Source organism: Silene latifolia, chromosome 9 (assembly GCF_048544455.1).
Source record: "Silene latifolia isolate original U9 population chromosome 9, ASM4854445v1, whole genome shotgun sequence".
In the NCBI taxonomy this organism is placed as follows: Eukaryota; Viridiplantae; Streptophyta; class Magnoliopsida; order Caryophyllales; family Caryophyllaceae; genus Silene; species Silene latifolia.
Window position 1 is genome coordinate 56,965,518 of NC_133534.1, and position 23,360 is coordinate 56,988,877.

At 39.6% G+C, this 23,360-nt stretch overlaps 2 protein-coding genes across 2 annotated transcripts; one reads left to right on the forward strand and one right to left on the reverse strand.

Annotated features, from left to right (window-relative positions):
* Window positions 1–4,072: 4,072 nt before the first annotated feature.
* On the forward strand, window positions 4,073–5,350 carry LOC141602701 (dehydration-responsive element-binding protein 3). The gene is made up of 2 exons (XM_074422841.1): window positions 4,073–5,053; window positions 5,252–5,350. The coding sequence occupies exon 1, from the start codon at window positions 4,292–4,294 to the stop codon at window positions 4,910–4,912; it is 621 nt and encodes a 206-aa protein (XP_074278942.1). The 5' UTR covers window positions 4,073–4,291; the 3' UTR covers window positions 4,913–5,053; window positions 5,252–5,350.
* Window positions 5,351–7,177: 1,827 nt separating this feature from the next.
* Window positions 7,178–8,104, reverse strand: LOC141601068 (uncharacterized). The gene has a single exon (XM_074421329.1). It carries the CDS (start codon window positions 8,102–8,104, stop codon window positions 7,178–7,180), a length of 927 nt encoding a protein of 308 aa, XP_074277430.1.
* Between the last annotated feature and the right edge of the window lie 15,256 nt (window positions 8,105–23,360).

Consider the following 23,360-nt stretch of genomic DNA (forward strand, 5'->3'; position numbering starts at 1 on the left):
TTATATTTACACAAATGCCGAGTAGTAAACCTCTCACCAACCCAACATTAATCTTTATTATATTCAGCTTACTTTTCATATTTGCCCCTGCTTTTACCTTTTTTTTTCTTAAATACCCTATTTTTTTTACCATATTACCATTTGTCTGGTATGAAAGGAGTAATAAATAATAGTAACGGAATACGTATTTTAATAATTTAACATGCGAAGTAGACCTGAAAAACAGATCAGGTCGTGTCGTGTTCGTGTTCGTGTCAACTTTAAATGGGTCACCACTACCCAACCCTAACCCGGCTCAATCACATAAACAGGTCATTTGTCTCAACCCTAACCCAACCCATTTAATTTTTCTATAACCCAACCCGACCTGTTTAACCCATTTATCCTTTAGCAGGTCATGTTTAACCCATTTATCTTTTAGCGGGTCATTTTTAACCCGTTTTTCCCAATAAACTAATAAAATAAACTAGGTTTTATAAACCTATTATCCCAAAAATGAGGAATGAAAATACTTACTTTTAAGTTGTTTGGGTTGATTATTGATTCAACCCAAATAAATCATAACACTTTTAAATAAGCGGGTTATTCGTGTCGGGTTCGTGTCAAAAGAGCTCAACCCGACCCATTTACATTTCGTGTCGTATCCGTGTCAACCCAATTACTTAAATGGGTCACAACGTCTTGACCCTAACCCGCTAACTTCGTGTCGTGTTTTCGAGTCGGGCCAATAATTACCACCTCTATTGCGAAGCCTTCATTCCAACCACATGTAAATTAAATAGAAATGCAATACATGGGCAAGTGATCAACGTCATAAACAGGGGCGGCTATGACCAAGTGCGGGATGAGCGCGCAAACTGGGCCCCCAAATTTTTGGGCCTCGTGTTCGTATAAATTATGAAAACATTAGTGATATATACATAATAATCTCCATTTATATTAATAGAAGTGTGATGGCACATTGGTGAAAACATGTTTCAATTGCCCAAGCCACCGGAGTTCGAGCCTTGCCATAACCATTTTTATTTATTGTCTCAAATTTTGAGGGCCTCCTTTTTATTTATTGTCTCAAATTTTGAGGGCCTCCGTTTTCATTTTGCACGGGGCCTCCGAATTATTCGAGACGCCCCTGGTCATAAAGCTTAAAATATTAATCATGATAAAATCATTATTATATGGTTGACGAGTCTAGATCGCAAAGACTATTATTGATTTCAGCTACCACCATTTTATTAAGTTTTATATTATTAGTGGATGACTAAAGGAACACGTGAAAACTTTCAAATTAGTTGTATACAAGATCTCTCTATCATTAGCAAAAAGTTGTTGCATAATCAATCTTTATACACCTAATGAAATTAAAAACTTCTCTTATTGAAAATTAATCGCAATATACAATGACTCTTTTAGAATCATCATACGGTTAGAAAAACCCATCATAATATTATTCACAAATTCTTGTTTGTGACGGCACATATCCGTCACTCTTGAGTGACGGATACCATTTTACCTCACAAAGTACCCACTTTTTCTCTCTCTGCAACACTATTTATGTAGTCCCCTTTCTCCACTAACCCATTTTGTTACCATTTTATCACACAAAATATCCGCCACAAATGGTAACCCGTCACAAGGGAGACCAATTGAATATTATTAGTGAACGATAATACTCTGTTTTTTTAGTCTGGATGGAGTTGAACTGAATTGAATTAATAAGAGTTGAAATTAAGCTAAAAAGAACAAGGTCTCAGAGTATCGTTAACGATAAATGTTTTTCATTGTTAAATTTACTTAATTTAATACTCCGTATGTATATAACTCCATATAATAAAAGGAAATAAATGATAACGAGCCCCAAATAATTCAAGCCGTTTCTATGATTTTTGGCTCTCACACATCGTTTAAACAAGGTACTCCCTCCATTTTTTATATATGACGTTTTGCATTTACGAGGTAAGCCTTTGACTTTAATATTTACAAAAATATATTTGTTCAAAAAATATAAAAATGGTACCATTAAATTCCTTACGAAAAACTCTTTCATATGAGTATACATATCATAATATTTAGTCTTATATTTTAAGAGATATTGAAGAGAGAAGAGAGTGTCTCGAAATGTGAGAAAGTCATATATAAAAAAACAGAAGGAATAGTCTCTTAGAAAATTGTACTGCTGGTCAATTAGAATTTAGAAGTACCTAAACAACTATGAGAGTTCTTGTCTCTCTAGGGTTCCTATGAGAGTTTTTGTCTAACCCGACATTGTCGGGTGGAAACCAAATAAGTTAGTTTTCTTAAAATGAATGTATCCGTCTTAATATTAAAACGGGTTAAATATCATCCCAATTGAGCATATAAGACAAATCTTTCGTTTTTCTTCCTACAATCTACTTTTGTCTTATTCTTACTATTTGACCTGGCATTAAACTTTCTTACTATTTGACCTGGCATTAAGCTTAAGACGAATGTGATCCAATATTAATCCGATAAACCCCAAATTGATTCAACACAACTTAATATTATCGAATTTAAACCGAGCCAGATGATCCTAGAGCTGGCCAAGGGTCGAGTTCGGAGTGATCTGGGGGCGGACTGAGTTCAAAAAATAGAACCCGAACACAACTTGTACATAGGGCGGGCCTAATGGGCCCAGAGGCGGGCCAGGCTGGTTGTGACCCGTGAGGCATGTGGGACCGGGCTGACCCGTTGTTTTGGCCTGGTCTAAATAATCCTAACGAATAACTACTAGAGGGGAATAGAATATAGGATTATTTCACAGGAATAATCCATCCTATTGCTCTCCCACCTATATTAATCCATCCTTTACATTATCTCACAATAATCCTACCTATTACACGACTTTCCTTGCTTGCACTTACGAACTTAAGTTACCTGCTAATTCCGGTTTCTTTTTTTAAACCCTATGTGTGGCTGTCTTCCTTTCTTCTTCTTGTTCCTCTTCTTCTTCGTTTCTTTTTCTCCTGCATTTGATTCCTCCTCCTTCCTTCAATACTACCAAATTCATCATTTTTTCATTTTCCTTCAAACATTTGTTCTTATTTAGATCAACATTTACTTATCCTCTTCACTCCTTCACTTCTCCATCATTAACCTTCAAACACCAAATAAACCACCAACACACGCCCATCAACTTGTTGCTGCCACCACACGTCACCACCACCAAAACCACCAACAACATCATCATGCAAATTAGCTAGACCAGAAATCTCATCCCTAACCTAATTTCATCAAACCCCCAAATCAATCACCCCCAAAACAATCCTAAAATCCCTAAATTCAATTATACATATGCAATTAACAAAAAAACCCAGAAAAAGTACTTAAGAATAACCTGAAATTCGACATTAATCAGAGAAATAGAAGAATCAAACGCGGTATTGAGCTTTTCTTTGAGACAATCGCATAAACAACAACCAGGCTTTGAATATAAGATAAATCTATGGCGTTTTCAATTGAAGATGATGAAGAGAAACATGTAAGTTTAAGTGACGATGATGATGATAGTAGAGGCTGACACCATTTTTGGGAATGAGCTTGAATTTTGAGTAACGATAATGATAATGGCTTGTGAGTTGTGACGGAAAATTAAGGCTATTAGATTCTGGGTTGATTATTGAATTTTACGTTTGTGTTGGCGGAGTAAATGGTTGATGAAGGGTGAAGGTAGTTGGCTGGATTGGACTTGAGGTAATGGCGTGGTGGTGGGTGGTGACCGGTGACGGTGATTGGTGATGAATGAGATGTGAGAGAGAAAGACGAGGGATGGTGATGACGTTTTAGTGTAATTAGAATATGGGTTGACTTGTTTAACAGGTAGCCCTTCACCTTAGTGCATAATGGGAAGGTCGTGTAATAGGTAGGATTATTGTGAGATAATATAAAAGAGGGATTAGTATAGGTTGGACAGCAATAGGATGGATTATTCCTGTGAAATAATCCTAGAATATATCCTAAGGAAACCCAACGTGTTAGGAAGGGGCTATCAATGTTGAGGTCATCCTACAATAAGGGCAAAGTCGGACATGTAGTTGACAAGTCACTATTAAACTCCTTATTACATACGGACCCCATAACGGCCATTTTTTTAATCGTTTTGTCACTTTTGTATTACCTCCATTTTCACTGCCATATATACTCCAGTCCGTCCACCACCTCCTTCACCCAACACACATTTATTCTCTTCCTTCTTTCAGAGAGAGTCTCGTGTAAAACCGTTTTACTGCCATATAGAAGCATTATTGTTCATTTTGTGCAACGTACCACACTAAAAATGTCAGATACTGTAACCTCCCAAACTGACTCTACATCCACTTCATCATCCCAAACCCAATCTGGGTTAACTCGGCCAGACACGGAGTCGGACCGAGTAATTAACAAACGAAAGAGGGAGAACAGCAGCCATCCAGTATACAGGGGAGTCAGAAAGAGGGCTTGGGGTAAATGGGTATCCGAAATTCGCCAACCAAGGAAGAAATCACGTATATGGCTCGGCACATTTGACTCACCGGAAATGGCAGCCCGTGCACACGACGCAGCCGCGATTGTCATCAAAGGCGATTCAGCCATTCTCAATTTTCCGGAATTAGCAGAGTCGCTACCTCGCGCCGCGTCAACTGCACCGCGAGACGTGCAGGCTGCGGCCGCACTGGCAGCGGTGATGGACTGTGAGACCGCGGAGGAGGAGGAGGAGGAGCTTGGTCAGATTATCGAGTTGCCCAATTTGGAGGACAAGTCGGCCGAGTCGAGGGATGAGTTGTGTTGGGCTGACTCGGTTGAGAGGTGGCGTAACTCGCCGGTTTGGGGGGAGGAGATGGGCTGGTGTGGCTTTCTTTATGAACCAACAACACTTGACGTATCAATCGCTCATTGTGGAGTAGAATATATTTTCTGAACATATTTTTTTTTTGTTTTTATTTTTCTAAATTTATTACGGAGTATTTTTGGAATTTTTTTATATTCCCTTTTTTTTTTTTTATGTTGCGCGGATTTTTTTACACAAATTCTCATTATAGACGGGAGATATCCGTCTATAGTTATACACAAAATCTCATTGAAGACGTCACGTATCCGTCACTTTGGAGTGACGAATACCATTTCCTCTCACAAATGACCCAAATAGAGGAGAGAGGGAAGCACATGGGGGTGCCCCCGCCTTGTCCCCCCCTATCCGTTTTTGAGTGATACCCGTCACTGCTTTCCGACCCGTCGTCTTGTGAAGACTAATCGATAGTTATAAAAGGGCCCAAAAATGTCACTACTTTAAGCATATTTGACCGGCTAATTGTTTTTTCAAGTGACGTTCAATAATCAACAAGAATTAGTGAAATGGTGTTAGAAAACTTATTTATCAAATCGGGTTAATACGAGACGAGACATTGCCGCTACATGTAACATTTTGGCATCTTTTCTTTTTTCGCCATTTTGACAATATTTTAGCGGCGTTTCTCTTTATTTCACATAAGAAAGAAAAAACATGTGAATTGATGCTTTTATTTATACCCAGTTTGATAATTGAATTTTGTCCAACACCTTTTGATATAAAAGTGGAAGCTAGTAACGAACTTTTAATGAATTTAGAATCGTCGCGTGATAAGCGTGACGAGTAAACAAAATTTAACTAACTTGTAAAGGATATTTAACTTGTAATTCGACCTTGAATACAAACTAATGGTGACCAACAACGAACTACCTTGTTCGATGTTAGACGGAGATTTGAATTACACGCTCAAATCGAAGTTGTGATCAAAAACTTTGATCGGATTTTCTCAGAATTTTATTAAACGTCGGATGATTAAAACAAAATACAAAGCAATCCTTAAATAACTAATCGTCTCCTTAACCTACGAGACTCCTAACTTAAATAAAAAGCAATTAATAAATCTAAACTTAATCTCAACTTAACCAACAACTAAATCTGATCAACGATCAATTTTTATTCAACTAAATTACTTCCTATAATCCCAACTCAGCACCATCAAACCCGTCACCATTTAGCTTGATATTAGGCCTTCATTGGACAATATGCCCAGCCCATAATAACCTGACTACACTCGAATTCTATGAGACGCTGTCACATGAACTTGCTCACCCATGTTCGACTCTTGATGACTCTTGATCCTTACACTATCAGGACTCGTATCATCCCCTCCCTCGTGAGACGGAGTTGTCCTCAATTCTGTTAGAAGGAATCAACCTTTGGAACCGAAAACTCGCTCCTCCAGGATCAAAACCCATGTTACAATGTCTTAGCTTGGACAGAAACACAAATCTCATGTGAACTTGGAATATCCTTACTTTAAGGCATTTGAGCGCCAAGCTTAAGCTCTCGTTCCAGAGCACCTGTAGCTGTAAGTCCTTAGTCTCTCTTGGGTCGCTTCGATGTGCTCCTTTATCAAGTAACAGAGCGCCAGGTAAGAATTTGATGCCTTGTACAGGGATGAATCCAGATGATACATTAATCGGAAATACACCCTTGTTTTCTTCCAGCAGTATACCAAGGTCTGCCTTAGTGCTGCTTTCCTGCTGCTCCTCTGCCCGTGCTCTTGCCATGAGAGCGTAACCAAAACCCGCATCGTGATGAGCCTACTCTATAGCTACCTCCCTTTCACTAGTGAACAAAGTCTGACCAGACTTCTTTCCTTGAGACGAGTGTGTGGCACGAATATTGGCGGGTGACATAGGCTTCAAAAATAATCTTTCTTTCGTCTTTTACCAAAGAAAGCACGATGCTTCTTCCTTGATGTGCAACGTCTGTATTATAATGCCATGGACGACCGAATAATAGGTGACAAGCATCCATTGGAACGACGTCACAAAGTACTTCATCTTCATATGGTCCCATGACAAAATTCACTCTAGCCTGCTTTGTAACTCGGATTTTATTACCGCCGCCGAGCCAGTGCAATGAATAAGGTTTCGGATAAGGTGAAGTAACTAAGGCCAGTTTATCGACTAACTCAGTTGATGCCACGTTAGTACATCTGCCCCCGTCTACAATAACATTACACTATCGATCTTGGACCTGGCACTTGGTGTGAAAAAGCTGACCTCGTTGCTCTTCTTCCTTTGTCTCTACTGTTGAATGCAACATACGTCGGAAAACCAAGGACGTATCATAAATAGGAGCTTCATAAGTCAATGTCTCATTTGGTTCTTCCTATGCACTGAATTCGAATATCTCATCCCCCTCAGGTGCCTCATCTTGCAACCCGTCACGTAAAATGTCGGCTTCTCGTAAAGTCAGAGTTCGTCTGTTTGGATATTCACTTTGAAAGTGCCCGAACCCTTGGCATTTAAAGCAACGAATTTTCAAAAAATTCCGCTCCTTCCCCTTCACTTCTGGCATGCCCTGTACTGGTGGTACTGGTTTGGTACCCGTGTTTGTAATCGAACTAGCCATTTCCTGCCGCTGACCATCCCACTTACCCGACAAACTCAGTTCTGGAGCAACTACAATAGACTTTAACTGAGACTCAACTTTTAGGCTTAGGGTACACAACATATCAAAAGAAGCGTACGGTTGTAGCTCTACTACTTTAGTAATATTACGGTTTAATCCCCTGCAAAATCTCGCCATCTTTTGTTCCTCAATTTCAACAATTTCACCCATTAATGTGAGTTTCTCAAATTCTGAAATATAATTGGTAATCGATAAATTACCCTGAGTTAATTCCGCAATTTTCTTATATAAATCGATCTTATAACTTTTGGGTACATACCTTTTACGCAATTCTCTTTTGAGATCCTCCCAGGAACTAATTTTATTCTTGTCTTCCCTTGCACGCCTTTCCTTGAGATTCTCAAACCACCCGAATGCGTTTCTTACCAACTTCAAGATAGCGTATTTGCAACTTTTTTTGTCAGATAAATCCTTGAATTCGAACATACGCTCTATCTTTCGTTGCCATTCTAGATAGTCCTCTGGATCGGTTTTGCTCTCGAACTCCGGGAATTCAGTGATCTTAAATTCATCCACCTGGCGTGGTGGTTCTCCTGGCCTTGGCTGCCACCGTAGTCCACCTTCGGGGAGGTTCCTTAGAGCCTCTTTTAAATTATTGAGAAATTCAGGGTCACCAAAATTCATTGTCACCCTCTAGAATCAAGCGCCGAAACTATGATACCAGATAATACAAAAGCGGAAGCTAGTAACGAACTTTTAATGAATTTAGAATCGTCATGTGATAAGCGTGACGAGTGAACAGAATTTAACTAGCTTGTAACGGATATTTAGCTTGTAATTCGACCTTGAATACAAACTAATGGTGACCAACAACAAACTACCTTGTTCGATGTTAGACGGAGATTGGAATTACACGCTCAAATCGAAGTTGTGATCAAAAACTTTGATCGGTTTTTCTCAGAATTTTATTAAACGTTGGATGATTAAAATAGAATACAAAGCAATCCTTAAATAACTAATCGTCTCCTTAACCAATAACTAAATCTGATCAACGATCAGTTTTTATTCAACTAAATTACTTCTTATAATCCCAACTCAGCACCATCAAACCCGTCACCATTTAGCTTGATACTAGTCTTTGAACCCGTGCACTGCACGGGCGGCTAACAAACTTTGCCATTAAGGGGGATTTTAAAAATTTTGATTTATTTTTTGTTATATATTGTACTTCACCTTATTCATTAGAAAATACATCTAAATGGGCATAATATTAAGAAAAATAATTGTACGATAAGAGGAAATACAGCCAACTCAAGACATGTAATAACTTAGCAACTTATATATATTGTTTCAGAGTTACATTGCAATAATCTTGTAAACCTTTTTCTAATTAACTTCTGATCTTGTGCCCTTAAGGCACAAAATAAAAAAAACCGGTTAGTTATTTACAACTTTATAATTAATTACTTTAGATTTCAGATCCTCCATGCAAATATTTACAGTATTTGAAATATTCTCTATATATGTACCCGAAATTCTCAATATAGAGTTACCGCTGTGATGGATGAGCGTCACCGCGTAAATAATATTTCATCTAACCTAAACTCAATCAATTATCGATTGTCCAATTTCAATTTTAGATAAATAATGAAAGTGGTGCAGGATTATAAAGATATGTAATTATGTATTACACGATGACTTTTTACTGATACTTGTACAGTTTGTACTCAGTCTACCCGCCGTTCTTATCAAATGTTCATAGACCATTTTATTTTAAAAACTCTTATTTTACAGATGTTTATTCGCCATTTTATTTTCATCTACTTCGAATATCTTTGAAATTGTAGTTAAAAGTCAATACTCGAATAATCTCAAGCCTCATCTTATTGTGTATATCCCCATATGACTCACTTAAAAATTCAAAGCAGTGCTAATGTAGGTTGTTTGTCTATAAATTACGAGAGCGGATTCTCTATCCCATTTCGTGTCCCATCTCCCACTATACTTACCTTGTGACACATCATTAGTTAAAGAGAATTTGTCAATCTTATCATATGAATAATGATGTGTTGCAAAATAAAGATAATGGGACAGGAGATGAGACACAAAAGTGGGATAGGTGATCTCAACTTATCAAGTAGCTTAGTTTTTGTCTCTTTAACCTTGTTTGACAAAATTCATATACCTTGATTACCCATGTACATCCATTAATGAGTCCATACACAAATTCTCATTTATAACCGGCTTCTCATTTATAACCGACGTAACTCACGACGTTCGTTTAAAGCTATTTAAACCAACACTTTTTTTAGATAATGGTATTTCACCCTCCGCTATAATTTGTAAGTCACAACGGTTAAGTAAAACTTAGTTGAGCCCTTGACATTGGTGAAGAGTATGACTTGCATGTATGATGTATCACGTACCCTTACCCAACAACAAATTTTGTTCCCTTCAATATTCAACCATGGAAACTTTAATAACCACCACGCTACTATAATCGTCAAATTTTCCATAATATCCTCCCTTCCGGCACTATCTCAAGCCAATGAAGTGTTGTCCTGAAGTTCCAAGTCACAGACTCCATGTCCAGCATACATGCCACTCGGATCCCCCATCTGCTAATAAATTAACCCATCTACAAAAATGCTTTTATGTAAATAAATTTAAAAGTGACAAAAATTAAAATGAACGTTAAAGGTAGAGATGGCTATTCGGAAAATGTTAAATATGGCAAAAAAAATAATCGCTTCCCTTGATATGCAAATTTTGTAAAGACCAAGATTTAAATATTTGATAAAATTTTGATAAATTGTGCAATCATTCCAAGTTTGAGATTTAAAATTCACTGTTCTTCTCATATCATCTCGTTAGTTGCCGTAAATGAGTTAGGTATCATTGATGATTAAGCTATGCTTTAAAAGGGAATCTTACATTATTGAAATATAACTGACGTAAAATATCTTCTACCGAAAGAACGTTGAAAAAGTCACGGTTTTTTTTATTTCATTTAAATTTTAATATGATAAGATTCTTTTTTTTTTTAAGTCAATCGATATAATTGTTATAAAATACATGCAAATTTAAAGGCAATTACGAATCACTAATTGTAAAAATATTTTATTGCTATAATCATGCTAAATCTTTCTCTAATTTCTCGGTATTGTGGGTAAGGATCAGTAATTGTCATCATATTTTATTACTATAATCTCGTGCTAAATCTTTCTCTAATTTCTCCGTATTATGGGTAGGGATAAGTAATTATCATCATATTTTATATTAGTTTAAGAAAATATGAAAATGAAAATAAATAGCCTTATTTTGTGGGGTGGACACGTGGCAAATGGAGAGGGAATGACACGTGACAATTGAAGAGACAGTCGATTGTTGCTTTAATATAATATATGATTGGGCCTTTATTAAACAATATGCCCAGCCTGTGAACCCCCTCAATAACGGTAAGAAAATACAATAATAAAATGCGGAATTTTAGGAAATTTTTGAAACTTTTAAAGTTTAAAGCACGGGTTCATTAAAATCTAAAACATAAATAAAGAATGCGGAAATAAAGTTAAGTTTATACGAACATAATAGTCAAAGGTGAGGGAAAAATATATCCCTCGAATGACAAAACGATAAAAGGTGAGTCTAAGCAACTCTAATAAACCGACTACTAGTCCAAGGTGCTCGCTAGCTCACACGTCTAACCCGACAAATACATCTTCACAAACCTGTCATTCATGTAAACATGAAAGCCACAGTCAGTGGGGAGTAACTCAAGATTCTCTCAGCCACAAAGTGTCAAAACGGACATAACAAAGAACTCAATTAAGTAACTCATGTAAGATACTTACAAAAGATATGAACAACAAGTTTATATTTAAACATGGCAATTAAATGAGATAGAACGAGATAGATCAACATTAACATAATAGAGACTCAACTATTCATGTGAGATGATTAAATAATATGAAAGACAAGAATACGGTCACTTATACAAAAGCACGCATTTCAAGGAAATATAACATAGATATGAGATAAGAAGTCGAATCATGTGAAGTAGATAAACAAGGGATCAATCAATACAAAATACGAGAATAAAAACCATAGCCATTCCTTTGAAAACCTCTTAACAAGCATTGCACGGGACGTGGCTACTAATGTCACATTCATACTTACGGCTTGCATCTCACTATAAGAACGGATGGGAACACTAATCCCGACGATCATATCATAACTAGAGGGCTTCCAGCTCACCATAGTATCCGATAGGACCAAGACTCTCACATCCAAATAATAACAATATCTATAACCAAGCAAGACCTTTACTACTCATTATATATAATTCCCTTGGTAAGACGATAATGATACTCCCAAAGACTCAGTCCTAGTCTAAATCCGGCCAGACTCTCGGGACAGTATAGTTCCCGATTCGACATGCGGCAGGACAGACCGCATCCAAGACTCGAATGATAGATCGGAAATCAAGAACCTGTGGACATGGGCCACCCGCGCCACGCGCACCCGCGCCGCGCGCACCCGCGCGTTGGTTTTGAGGCGGCGACACTTCTCCCACGGAACCTTGGTTTGACAAAGCACGTCATGGGCCGCTACCGATTTGTGAGGCATTGAAATCGGTGAAAGGTTGAATAAGCCTGCATTTGTGAAGTCGCCACCAATTTATTCTGGAAAAATTGGAAACCGTTCGAATACCTCATGCCATGTCAAGACACAAATTAGTGACATAAACACTAAGAACTTGTTACCCTTAGCATTCTATGTCTAGAATGACTCTCGAGATGCCAATAGACACAGATGTCCAGAGATAACTGAGTAAGGGGTGAGGGTACGTATTAGGAAGCTCTTTAATCGAACACCTAATCCCGCCCGCCTCGATAGCGGCTTCTACTAATTATTAGGGACATCATTCATATTTGATATGTCGTCGATGTAGTGCATGCAATGCAACATCCAATGTTTTACTCCTAGCATGTGAATGAAACTAAGTCGGTTAACACGTAATTTAGCACTCAATGTGGGTCGAAGTAGATGTTAGATTCAATTACATGTGAAACATACAATATAAGCATACATAAATAATAATGAATAATGAAATACAATAATTAAAATTACGAAAATTACAATGATTACAAAGCCTATTTGATCTAGTCAAAAGCACGCTCAAAACGGGATTTTGAAGAGAAAATAAAGAGAATAAGATTAGAAATAAAAGCATGAGGATACGTCAGATTAGCAGCGATAATAGGGCTAATAGTCGATTTAAACCGTAATTAGGAACTACGTCAAAGCGAGAAAGAGTTCAGGGACAGAAGCCAACTCAGAACAGGCGCATCATCTGCTGCGCCCTCTGGAAGAGGCGCAGCTCTTCCTGCGTCTGTTCTCGAGCTGGCCTCTGTCTGTGAAGTCAGAACCGCGGAGTGTTAACGTTCATTGGTGAATTTAAGGTCGATTATTGAAGTTAGAACTCGAGTAGAAGTGATGTAACATATTACATGCATCTGGAACCGTCATAAAACGAATTAAAGGTGATAATTTACAGCGGTTTACATAATTATGACGAACTCGTGTCGGATTTAATAAAGGAATAAACTTTGAACTTGAAAACGAAACTAATAAATTGAAATCAAAGAAATAAAATTGTATACAAAAGACGAATTCCAGAGACTTGATATGAACGAATCGAACCTCTAAAATCCGGGTTTGAATTTATAACGAAAACCCGCAAATATTGATTATAAGGGATTTAAGTCGATTTAAACGTTGTAATTTGAAAGGGTTAATTAAGACATGATTTATGTACTGATACGAACAAAGGAAAGAAACAAATAAGAAAAATAAGAAAGATAAGAGAATTGCAGAAGGTCGAGGAAGAAGAAGAAGAGCAGGAGCAGCGGCGGCCTTAGGAAGAGGTGCATCATATGCTGCGATTCTTCGAAGAGGCGCAGCTGCTACTGCATATCTTCTCGACGTCAGACCTCCCCTGTTTTGTAAATATGGTTTTGAAAGATGGTTTTGAACGTGCTTTTGATATAAATATTACATTCGTGATACGAAATAAAAGTACAATAAATAAAATAGGATTTACACCCTCAGGCTTACATGTTTGACGAAACGAGATTGACTAAAGTTATCGTTTAGTGATTGCTCGACTCGATTATGCGTGGAAAGTGCCTTTGTTAAAGGATTTAAAAGATTGGTTGGATTGATTAAGGTGGAGTTGGTCAAATTGGCCGGTCTATGCAACGTGATTGGGACTCAGATTGATCTGAGCTTACGTGGTCGATTGATCAAGCACATAGGCGTCGAAAGCAAAAGCGCGGTATAGAATGCAAAGAGAGATGAGAAGGCGGACACTCGCGTGAGATATATGGACGCCGGAGGACCCTATTTATACTAAACACACGAAGGAGTTTAGGAATGACACGGATATGGGAACAAATCACGGAAATATTCCGGAAAGCATGAAAAGAGGGCTGGGGAAGAGGCGCAACAGTCAATACGACTCTTGAAAGAGGCGCAGCTCCTGCTGTCATTTCCCAAAGGTTTCCTTCTCAACAAGAAAGATTTCCGTGTTTTTTATGGAATTTCGGTAGATATTCACTTCCTTATTCCATGAAATACAATATACGAGAGATATTTCCTTACAAATATTAAATTTAATTAGGAATAAATATCCAGTGAATTCTAGAACATTCGGGAACATTCCGACTCGGCATTTAAACGGTTTCTTAGAAAATGAAGTGATTTTTTACCCGGACTCCAAATGAACTCTAATTAATGTCAAAAAGACCGTATCGGCACGTCGATGATGACCATGAGGTTGACTCAAGTGTTTGAGTTATCACTTGTCGATGAACTTAGGAAGCGTCATAAAATCGTTCCGCGTATCAAACATGCGACCCAATCATCACTGGGTGGTTGGTGGGAGGTGCAAAAATGAGGTATCTACATAGCCCCCACTTTGATTGAGGCTTGGACAAGGCGAAACTCAAAGTATAGCCATCAGGTCAATCGAAGATTACAACTTGACGACTATGGCGACGTGAGGCGGCTCACGGGGCCTGAACCAAGGACCTGTCGTCGGGAACATTTTAGAGTCTGTCGACTATCGGGGAGGGTAGTTTAAAGTCTATTAGACTATGTAAGGAAGCTCACCAGCCATAAGAAGAATCATACCTGGGGAATCTGCTTGTGTCTGTCCTCAAGCAAACTCCGTCTCTCGTGGGCTATGAGCGGGAACGAACTCTCGCTGGGGAACGTGTCGATGACTCTGTCGGGGTCGAATCATACGCTGGATCAACGACGGCGTGCCATTAGCGCTGCTTAGAAGAAAGGTAAAAGCATCGATAACGACGCGCCATTAGCGTCGCTGAGGACAAAGGTGAAAGTATCGACAACGACGCGCCATTAGCGGCGTTGAGGGAAATAAAATGTCGACAACGATGCACCATCAGCAGCGTTGAAGGAAATAAAATGTCAACAACGATGCACCATCAGCAACGTTGAAGGAGATAAAATGTATCGATAACGATGCACCATCAACACCGTTGAAGGAGATAAAATGTATCGACAACGATGCACCATCAGCAGCGTTGAAGGAGATAAAATGTATCGACAACAATGCACCATCAGCAACATTTAAGGAGATAAAATGTATCGACAACGATGCACCATCAGCAGTGTTGAAGGAAATAAAATGTCGTGGTTGTCTATAGTCTGTTGAAGAAAATGCTAATCTGGACGAAGTGAACGCCAAAACGGAGCCATATGTTGAGGAAGAGGCGCATGAAGCCTGGGCCCACAAATAGCGAACTTATAACGAATTTTAACAAATTTTGAGGAAACCTGTTGAGGAAAAGAGGCAGCAAGAGCTGTGACCTTTGGAAGAGGCGCAGCTAGTACCGTGTCCTTTGCCGAGCTCGTCCTTGTCTGGGTAAAAACCCGACTTTAAGTCGTGTTTTATTTCCATTTCAAAAACACAAATATTTCATTTTCTCATAAAAACCCAACCAAATTCCGTCAAGAACTCGATCAAATCTCGCCATAAATCATGACTAATCCAGGTATGTGTCTTGCACCTGCTTTAGTTTGCATTTGAGCTTGATTTTAGGTCGAAAATTAGGGTTTTAATTCCCTTATATTTCGAAAATTTGGGGCTTTCGTCTCAAATGGATTTGCCTCATGAAATTAACATTAGGAATGAGTAATTGGTAATGTTAGGAACACAGCCATATATCCCTTTCGAATTTTCGTCGAGTATTAAGGATTTGAGGGCGAAATGTGACGGTTTCTCTACAAAACCGTAAAACCCTTCGAAAATGGCCCTATACTAGCCCATTTATTATGAAACTTGGTATTCTGGAACCCTTGAGTAGTGGGTAAACTTGCTATCATGCCGGATTTTTGATTTGTGACAGCTCCTCCGGGACACTTTTATATGGCAATAATTGACATTGTAGCGAAATGCTGTCGAATTTTCGACTCAAACCCGCAACTAGGCTCGAACTTAGACTCTTATTGACCCGTCCTACCACATGAATGGTTGGACTTTGGAAAGCGTGGCCAAAGATGGCCAGAAACGTCGCTTTTCGTGCTTGAAATGCTCGAAAATGCTTAAAAAAAACTTCTAATATTGCTTTATTTGCTTTGATTGCAGAGGATATCCCCTCTACGTCGGGGAGAGACTTCATGGAGACCAATGTTGATGTTGAGCCTTACACCATTCAGGAGATGGAGGAGGACTTAGAGGAGAAGGAGGAGGCCTCACAGAAACGTGGGATGAGGCGGCCACCAGCTCGTAGGAGCGCCTGAGTGGGCCGAGAAATGGGATGGTAGACATCTAATTTGGGCAGCTGAGAGCCACTTGTCATACAGGACGGCAAGGATTATGGTGAGCCTTCCACTTGTCATTTCTTTATTCGTTTCCTTATTTGTTCACTTCTCATCATTTCTTAGTTCATTCATTCCTTGTCATTTGCTATGCTTGATGCATGTCTAAAATATGATGTTTCACACTTTATTCTACACGCATTTCAGAGCTCAAATGTGCAATATATGCCAATATTTCTCTATTTTCCTCTACTTTCGTGTTTTTGTACATTATTGCAGAAATGTGAAGAATTCAACGGGAAATCAAGCCAAATCCGCCCCGAGTAACTGCATTGCAAATGACGTAAAGGAACCGCTTAAGGAACGAGCTTGGTGCGCAATCCAAGGCCCAAAAGACAAGTCCACGAGTTTTAAGAAGTCAAGTAGCAGCTCATCCAGTCGATCGACCATCACCCTCAGTCGATCGACCAATGCTCGGGTTCCGAAGCTCTTGTTTTTGAGGAGCGATCGATCGACCAAAGCATTATCGATCGATCGACGATTTCTATTCCAGCACGTGAATTGAAAGACCGTGAATCTTGAAGCCCGTGAAGTTTAGGTTTAGGAAATAAGATGTTGCGTTGATTGCTATATAACGTAACATAAAACCATCGATTTGGATATGAAGTTTTTATCCAAGTTTTTATCACAATACAAGATTTCTTTGGTTTTAGTTTATTTCGAGTATCTAGGGTTTGGGATATCGATTTTTTTAGCATTGGAATTCTGCCCTTGTTCTTAATCTTTCCTCTTAAATCTCGGTATTCATTTCGCCTAATTTTAGTTTATTGTTTTACTTTCATTATTAGTATAGAATTGATAGCTAGTGTCCCGAAAGCCAATTATCGTTTTGTCATTGTTGTTATTTACCTTAAGCATGAATTGATGAATCGTTATGAGTTTTATTGTTGTTTTCATCTTTAGCATGAGTAGCTAATTCTTTAGTGCTAGGATGTAGGCGATTTATGGCATAGGCGGCATTAGATTAGGGAGAACTGTCTCGCGTGTTGGTCGATCGATCGACATTGCGGTCGATCGCCCGACCTCGTAGGGTTTTATATTCGTTTTAATTGTTTTAATCTTGTATTTAACGAATCGAATGCATGCGACCAGTTAGATACCTATTTCGTGACTGACCCATTAGATCGAAAGATAGGGAAGGTTATTTGACCATCAATTAAATCGACTAGACTGTGCTAAGATCGAAAGATAGGTATAGTTTAGACCGTTAGTCACTTTTCAGGACGAGGGTCAGCATTAGTGACATTAGGGACCTATAGCGAGATCGAGAGATGCTATTTGTTAAGAGTGGACCGAGAGGACCTCTTTTTTTCCCGCCTTACCTGTGTTTGATTCAGACCGACTTAGTTTCTTTGCCGAAGCTATAAAGAAGCGACCATCCTAGTACCCTTCTTTTATCTGTTTAAATCGTATTTTTAGTTTATTATCTTTGTTTGCTCTTAGTCTTAGATCAATTCAAATCAACCCCCATAATAGTTACCTCAGACTGAACATAAATCAACTAAAGTTTACAACTGCCTCCTTGTGGTTCGACCCTGTTACCACTAGCCTAGGTTAGTCTTAATAGGAGATTATAAATTTTATCTTTGGTACTCACAACGACGGGTATCAAATTTTGGCGCCGTTGCCGGGGAGGCAATAGTCCTAATTTTAGTTGTTTTTATTTTTAGTCTTTCTTAGTTTAAGGGACATCCGTTCCTTAAACTTTTCTTATATTCTTTTTGTAGTTTCTTCTTATGCGCAGGTCACAGGGTGGAGAATTAGTACCGTTGAACCCTGAGCTTGAAAGATCCTTGCGCGAGTTGAAATGAACACAAAGAGTATTACCGACAGAGGAAGAGCTGAGTACTCTGTTAAGCTATTACGAGAACGAACTGTTCGAAGATAATCCACCATCTTCGCCCATTTCCACTTCTTCAGCCGAGACAGTTACTTCACCGGAAATTCCAGTCATGGCCGAGGAAGCAAGTATAGCTAGTTATTCTGAGCCGACAGCCGATAACTTATATAAGGGGTTCGAGTTACCAGGAGATGCCAGGAAATTCGAACCAAAGCCTGCCTACATCACTATGGTTGAGAGAAACCAGTTTGGGGGAGCTGCAAATGAAGATGCAGCAAGGCATATGGAGACCTTTATTGACTCATCGCCTGCTCCATTCCCCCACCACCGGTGGCGTGACCCAGGATCAAATCAAGGAGACCATGTTCATCTTCTCCTTCGTGATGCTTTGCAAGGGAGTGGTATAGAGATTTGGACCGGACCGCTCAGGAGATCACTGATTGGAATACATTGGCATTGGCGTTCTACAAGAAGTACTTTTCTGCTTCAAGGACGATCGCTATTAGAGCTCAAATCACGGGCTTTAAACAAGGGCCAGATGAGAATTTCCACGAGGCATGGGTCCGATTCAAGAAGTTGGTGCGAACCATACCGCACCATGGGTTTGAAAAGTGGAGTTTGTGCAATCACTTCTACAATGGGTTATACGACGATCAGAGGGCCATTTTGGATGCTGCAGCCAATGGAAGATTCGCTGAAAATTTGGGAGCAACCAAGGGGTGGAAGATCATTGACGATCTAGCTACCCACAAGGCCGAGTATGGGAATTCTAGAGGGAACCAGAGGAGAGCTGTTGAATCCTCTTCTGTAGCCGCACTTGAGGCTCTTACTGCGAGGTTTGACAAGTATGAGCTAGGAGGAGCTTCTAAAGGTGGGATATACCAAGTCAATGCTGTGTCAGACGGTCCCTTCGTCTGTGAAAGGTGTGGAGTTGAGGGCCATGTCTCGAAAAACTGCCCTAGTCCCTTTGAATCTTGTGTTGTCTTTCAACACTATAGGCAGACAAACACCTACTACGAGCCACCGCATCCAAACTTGAGTTGGAGAAGCCAGAATGTTTTGAATCCAACTCAACCTCCGCCACAGCAGCAGCCATATGTGCCTCCTCATCAAAAGCAACAACAATATCAAAAGCCTCCTTATGTGCCGTAGCAGCAACAATCACAGAATTCTGAATTTTCCGAGCTCAAGAATATGTTGCTGAAGGAGTCCCAAGCAAGAGAGGCCGGGATGAAGCTACTAGAGAGCCAAATTGCTCAATTGGCTAGTAAAAATAACACTCGAGCTCCCGGACACTTACCCACTAAACCCGAACAAAAGGAGACCCTAAATGCCATCACTTTGAGGAGCGGGTCCACCCTTGATGGTCCTGCCATGGTTGAAGATGCTAGTGAAAAAGATGAGCCGGAAACAAGTCAAGAGAAAGCTTCAACGAACAAATCAAAGAAAAAGACGTCTGCCAGGTATTTCAGTCGATCGACTGACATACCTAGTCGATCGATCGAAACACGAGTTACGGAGCTTCTGAATCGTACATCTCGTCGATCGACCGAGGAGAGTGGTCGATCGACCGAGATCGGCGATCTTCAAGAATTTCGTTCTTTGATGCCAACTAATCTAAGAGACCACTTGTTTCGGGGTACCACGGTCCCGAAAATTTTGGGGCGAACCGAGTGTCTTGATGGGTCGATCCGGCTCAAGTTCGATCCAATGACGGTCAATGGTTCTCATTTGAGACGATCTGAGGAGGGGTCTAGCTTCAACAAAGAGAAGGTGACGGACTTTCAGCGTAAGTCCAAGGATGCCGGTGCGCGTGAATTGGAGGAGAGAGCTAAGGTACTCCTTACAGCCCCATATCCGGAGAGGCTCGTGCCGACCAAAGAACAGGTATCTTTCAGTAAGTTTGAGAAAGTTATCCGTAGTCTGAATGTGCAAGTTCCCTTCCTTGAGTTAGTTAACCAAGTACCCGCTTACACTAAATTTATGAAACAACTGTTATCCAAAAAGCGGTCACTTGAAACAGTGCACACCGTCGCACTCACCAAGGAGTCTTGTTCCTATCTGTCTCACACTGCGCCCCATAAGTTAGAGGATCCGGGTAGCTTTTCCGTTCCTTGCAAAATAGGTACCTTCTCAATTGAGAAAGCATTGTGTGACTTAGGGGCCAGTATAAGTGTCATGCCCTTGAGTTTAGCTAGGAAACTCAAGTTGACCCGATTTGCTATCACAGACATGACATTCGGATGGTCGACCGATCTGCGGTCGAGCCTATAGGAGTCATAGAGGACATACCCGTCCAGATAGGGAAGTTTTTCTTCCCTGTTGACTTTGTTGTCCTTGACATGCCTGAGGATGCCCATATACCGATCATCTTAGGTAGGCCATTTCGCACACCTTCTTTGGTGCGATTATTGACGTCGGTTTAGGAACCTTGACTTTCAAAGTTGGGAAACATTCTATCATTTTTGCCCAACCTCTTTGAAAAGAATGACGCCATGTGGCTGTTACTTGTAATACGATCTCCGAAAAGAGATCGTACTTTGTGCTTCCCGAATCGATTGTCCCTATTACTCTGCTTTGTGTTAACCCCTCCGCCCCGGATTGGGAGCAAGAAGGAGGAAGAATTTGTTGTCTTAGATAATGCAGAAGCTGGTTTGGAGAAGGAAGTGCTACAAGTTGTGCCGGTGTAAAGAAGCCTATCATTCAAAGAGGAGGTCTTGGATGCCTAAGCTATGGGACCGATGAGGAAGTGGAAGATGAGCCACCAAGGTGAGATGGTCCGATTTGAGTCCGACGATCCCAAGGAAGTCCTTGATTGGGGAGGTGACGAAGCCGATCGGTGAGCTCTCCGATCGTTGAAGCTAAGAAGGGTGCGGTGATGAGATGAGCACCATTGAGGCTACCTCTAGTAGCCAGAAGCCGACGAAGTGGGCCATACCGTGGTCCTTCTTGATCAACTATTTGTTGATCAATCTCGTTACAAACTTCTCTTTATTTGCTTTGTTAAGACAATTTTATTGCTTTTGTGTGCGCGAAAACTTCGCTTTTATTTTATTTTGCTTAGGATTTTTAAGTACTTTAGACTTCGTTCTGGGTTTTGCGCAATTTTGGCGCGTACTATTGTGCATTTGCAGGTATTTAGAGCTTGTTAGCTCAAATCATTGAGCAATTACGAAGAAATAAGACACAAAGAAGAGTGTTTTGATCGATCGACTGGCACCATTGGTCGATCGACTGAATTGCAGGTTTACAGGAGCTACTGTTCACGCCCACCTGGTCGATCGACTGATCTTCTTAGTCGATCGACCATTGCTGCTGCTTTATTCGTTTACGACCTCTCCCCTGCTGTGTTTGGTCGATATGCGGACCTAAGGGAGTCTTCTACTCCACTTTATTTTCCGTCGAATTATCTATTTCTTCTATTGTCTCATTTGTGCACAATTTTTACGCTTCAAAATTGTTTTCTCAGTCTTATGCATGGTATTTTCTGTCTTTCAGGCACTCTTATTGGTAGCATCTGCGCTCTTTGAAACCTCCTAGCTCACGCATTTGGTTTGGGGAGGTTTCCTTTCTTCGCGCTTAAAGTCTTGTGAGTTCCATATCTTTCCTTTGTGTCTTGCTTATTTATTTTCTCGCAAATTCCCGTTTCTCTTTTCTTTCATTATATGATTTTGCACAATGGGGACATTGTGCGATTTGGTTTGGGGAAGGGTTTTGCGTCGCATATCATTTGCTTGCATTCACGTTTAATTTTGTTTTGCATTGTTTATTTCAATTCTTTTATATATACAGAAAAATTCAAAAAAATTGAAAAATTTCAAAAATTCCCATAAAATGCACGTTTATTTTAGCATATAGATTGAGTCGGAACGGTAGTATTTCTATGATGATTTTGCATTTGCACCTGTTTTTCTGAGCCTTGCTAGATTAACATGTTATTAGTAGAATCGTATAAGTGCATACCTACGAGTTTTCGTTGAATTACTTGCTGGACTTGAGACTTGACTTTGAAAATTGGCAAGCTACATCATATTTCTGAGTTATTAGAGCCTATAACTGGTGTCATCTATGACCGGTTTATTTAAGAATGTGAGTAGTACTCCTTATGAGATATGTCTCCTTAATTTGCATGAATATGAATTTGATCTACTTAATACCTGTATGCATTCGGTTTGTGGTTTGTTGACACATGTGGTAGAGGTTTCCCTTTATTCATTTTGCCCATAAGCTACACACTGCCAAAAATACCTCTTTTTGTCCCATTACTACATCCTACATTTAGCCTGTCCCTTGTCAAGCTAGTAGTCTGTGTTTTCGGATTTGTTACTCAATTTTGGTGGCATATGCTCTGTTGAGACGATGGTTGGGAAATGAAATGAAAAAAGGAAAGAAAGAAACAAAAGAAAAAAAATGAATGAAAAAAAAAATTCGAGAAACAAAAGAAGAAAAAAAAAGAGATTCTGTACTGTACAAATGGGTCGATCGACTGACACCGTGAGTCGATCGACCGAGGATTGTGAGAAAGAATGAGATCAATTCGCATAATTTAATCCTTATCTTTTGGCGATTTTTGCTCCCATATTTCATTTATATCCTATGGGGAGTTTTATTGATTCAATAGTTTGGAGATTGTGAGTTTTGTACTTGCTATAGCACCGTTTCATTTGTTTATGAGAAAGAAGTTGGATGTTGCCACTTGGTTCCGTTTTGGTACTAGCTTGATCATCTGTACCTCCACTTTACCATAAAATGTTTTGCCTCTTCTTACCCATTACCTCACATATCCATATATACCTCGGCATGTGTCATGGTCATTTGTTCGGTTGGAATGCATATGTACGGTTGTAGAGGTCATTTTCATATTTTATTGCTGGCATGTCCTCATAGGTCGTAGTTAGGTGAGAGTCACTACAAAATTACTTCTTTCTATCTTACAAATATATCACCTGTGCTTAATTGAGTGATTTGAGCGACCCGCGAGAGTCCAATTTGATAAGTCTCTATAGTCAAAGGTGCAGCAGTTTTTGACGACTTTATAATTCGTTTGCATGATTCACATTACTAATTGATTGTTGGTTGTGCATTAAATCGGTTTAGGCTTAACAGTTTGCATTTCGCTCTGAGATTGAACTCGTTCCATTAGGTCATTAGATCGAGTCTAGTTCTTGCTTGGGGACAAGCAAGGTTTGG

Excerpts from the sequence above, each read along its gene's own strand:
- LOC141602701 (XM_074422841.1), top strand. The coding sequence starts at position 4,292 with ATGTCAGATACTGTAACCTCCCAAACTGACTCTACATCCACTTCATCA.
- LOC141601068 (XM_074421329.1), bottom strand. The coding sequence starts at position 8,104 with ATGAATTTTGGTGACCCTGAATTTCTCAATAATTTAAAAGAGGCTCTA.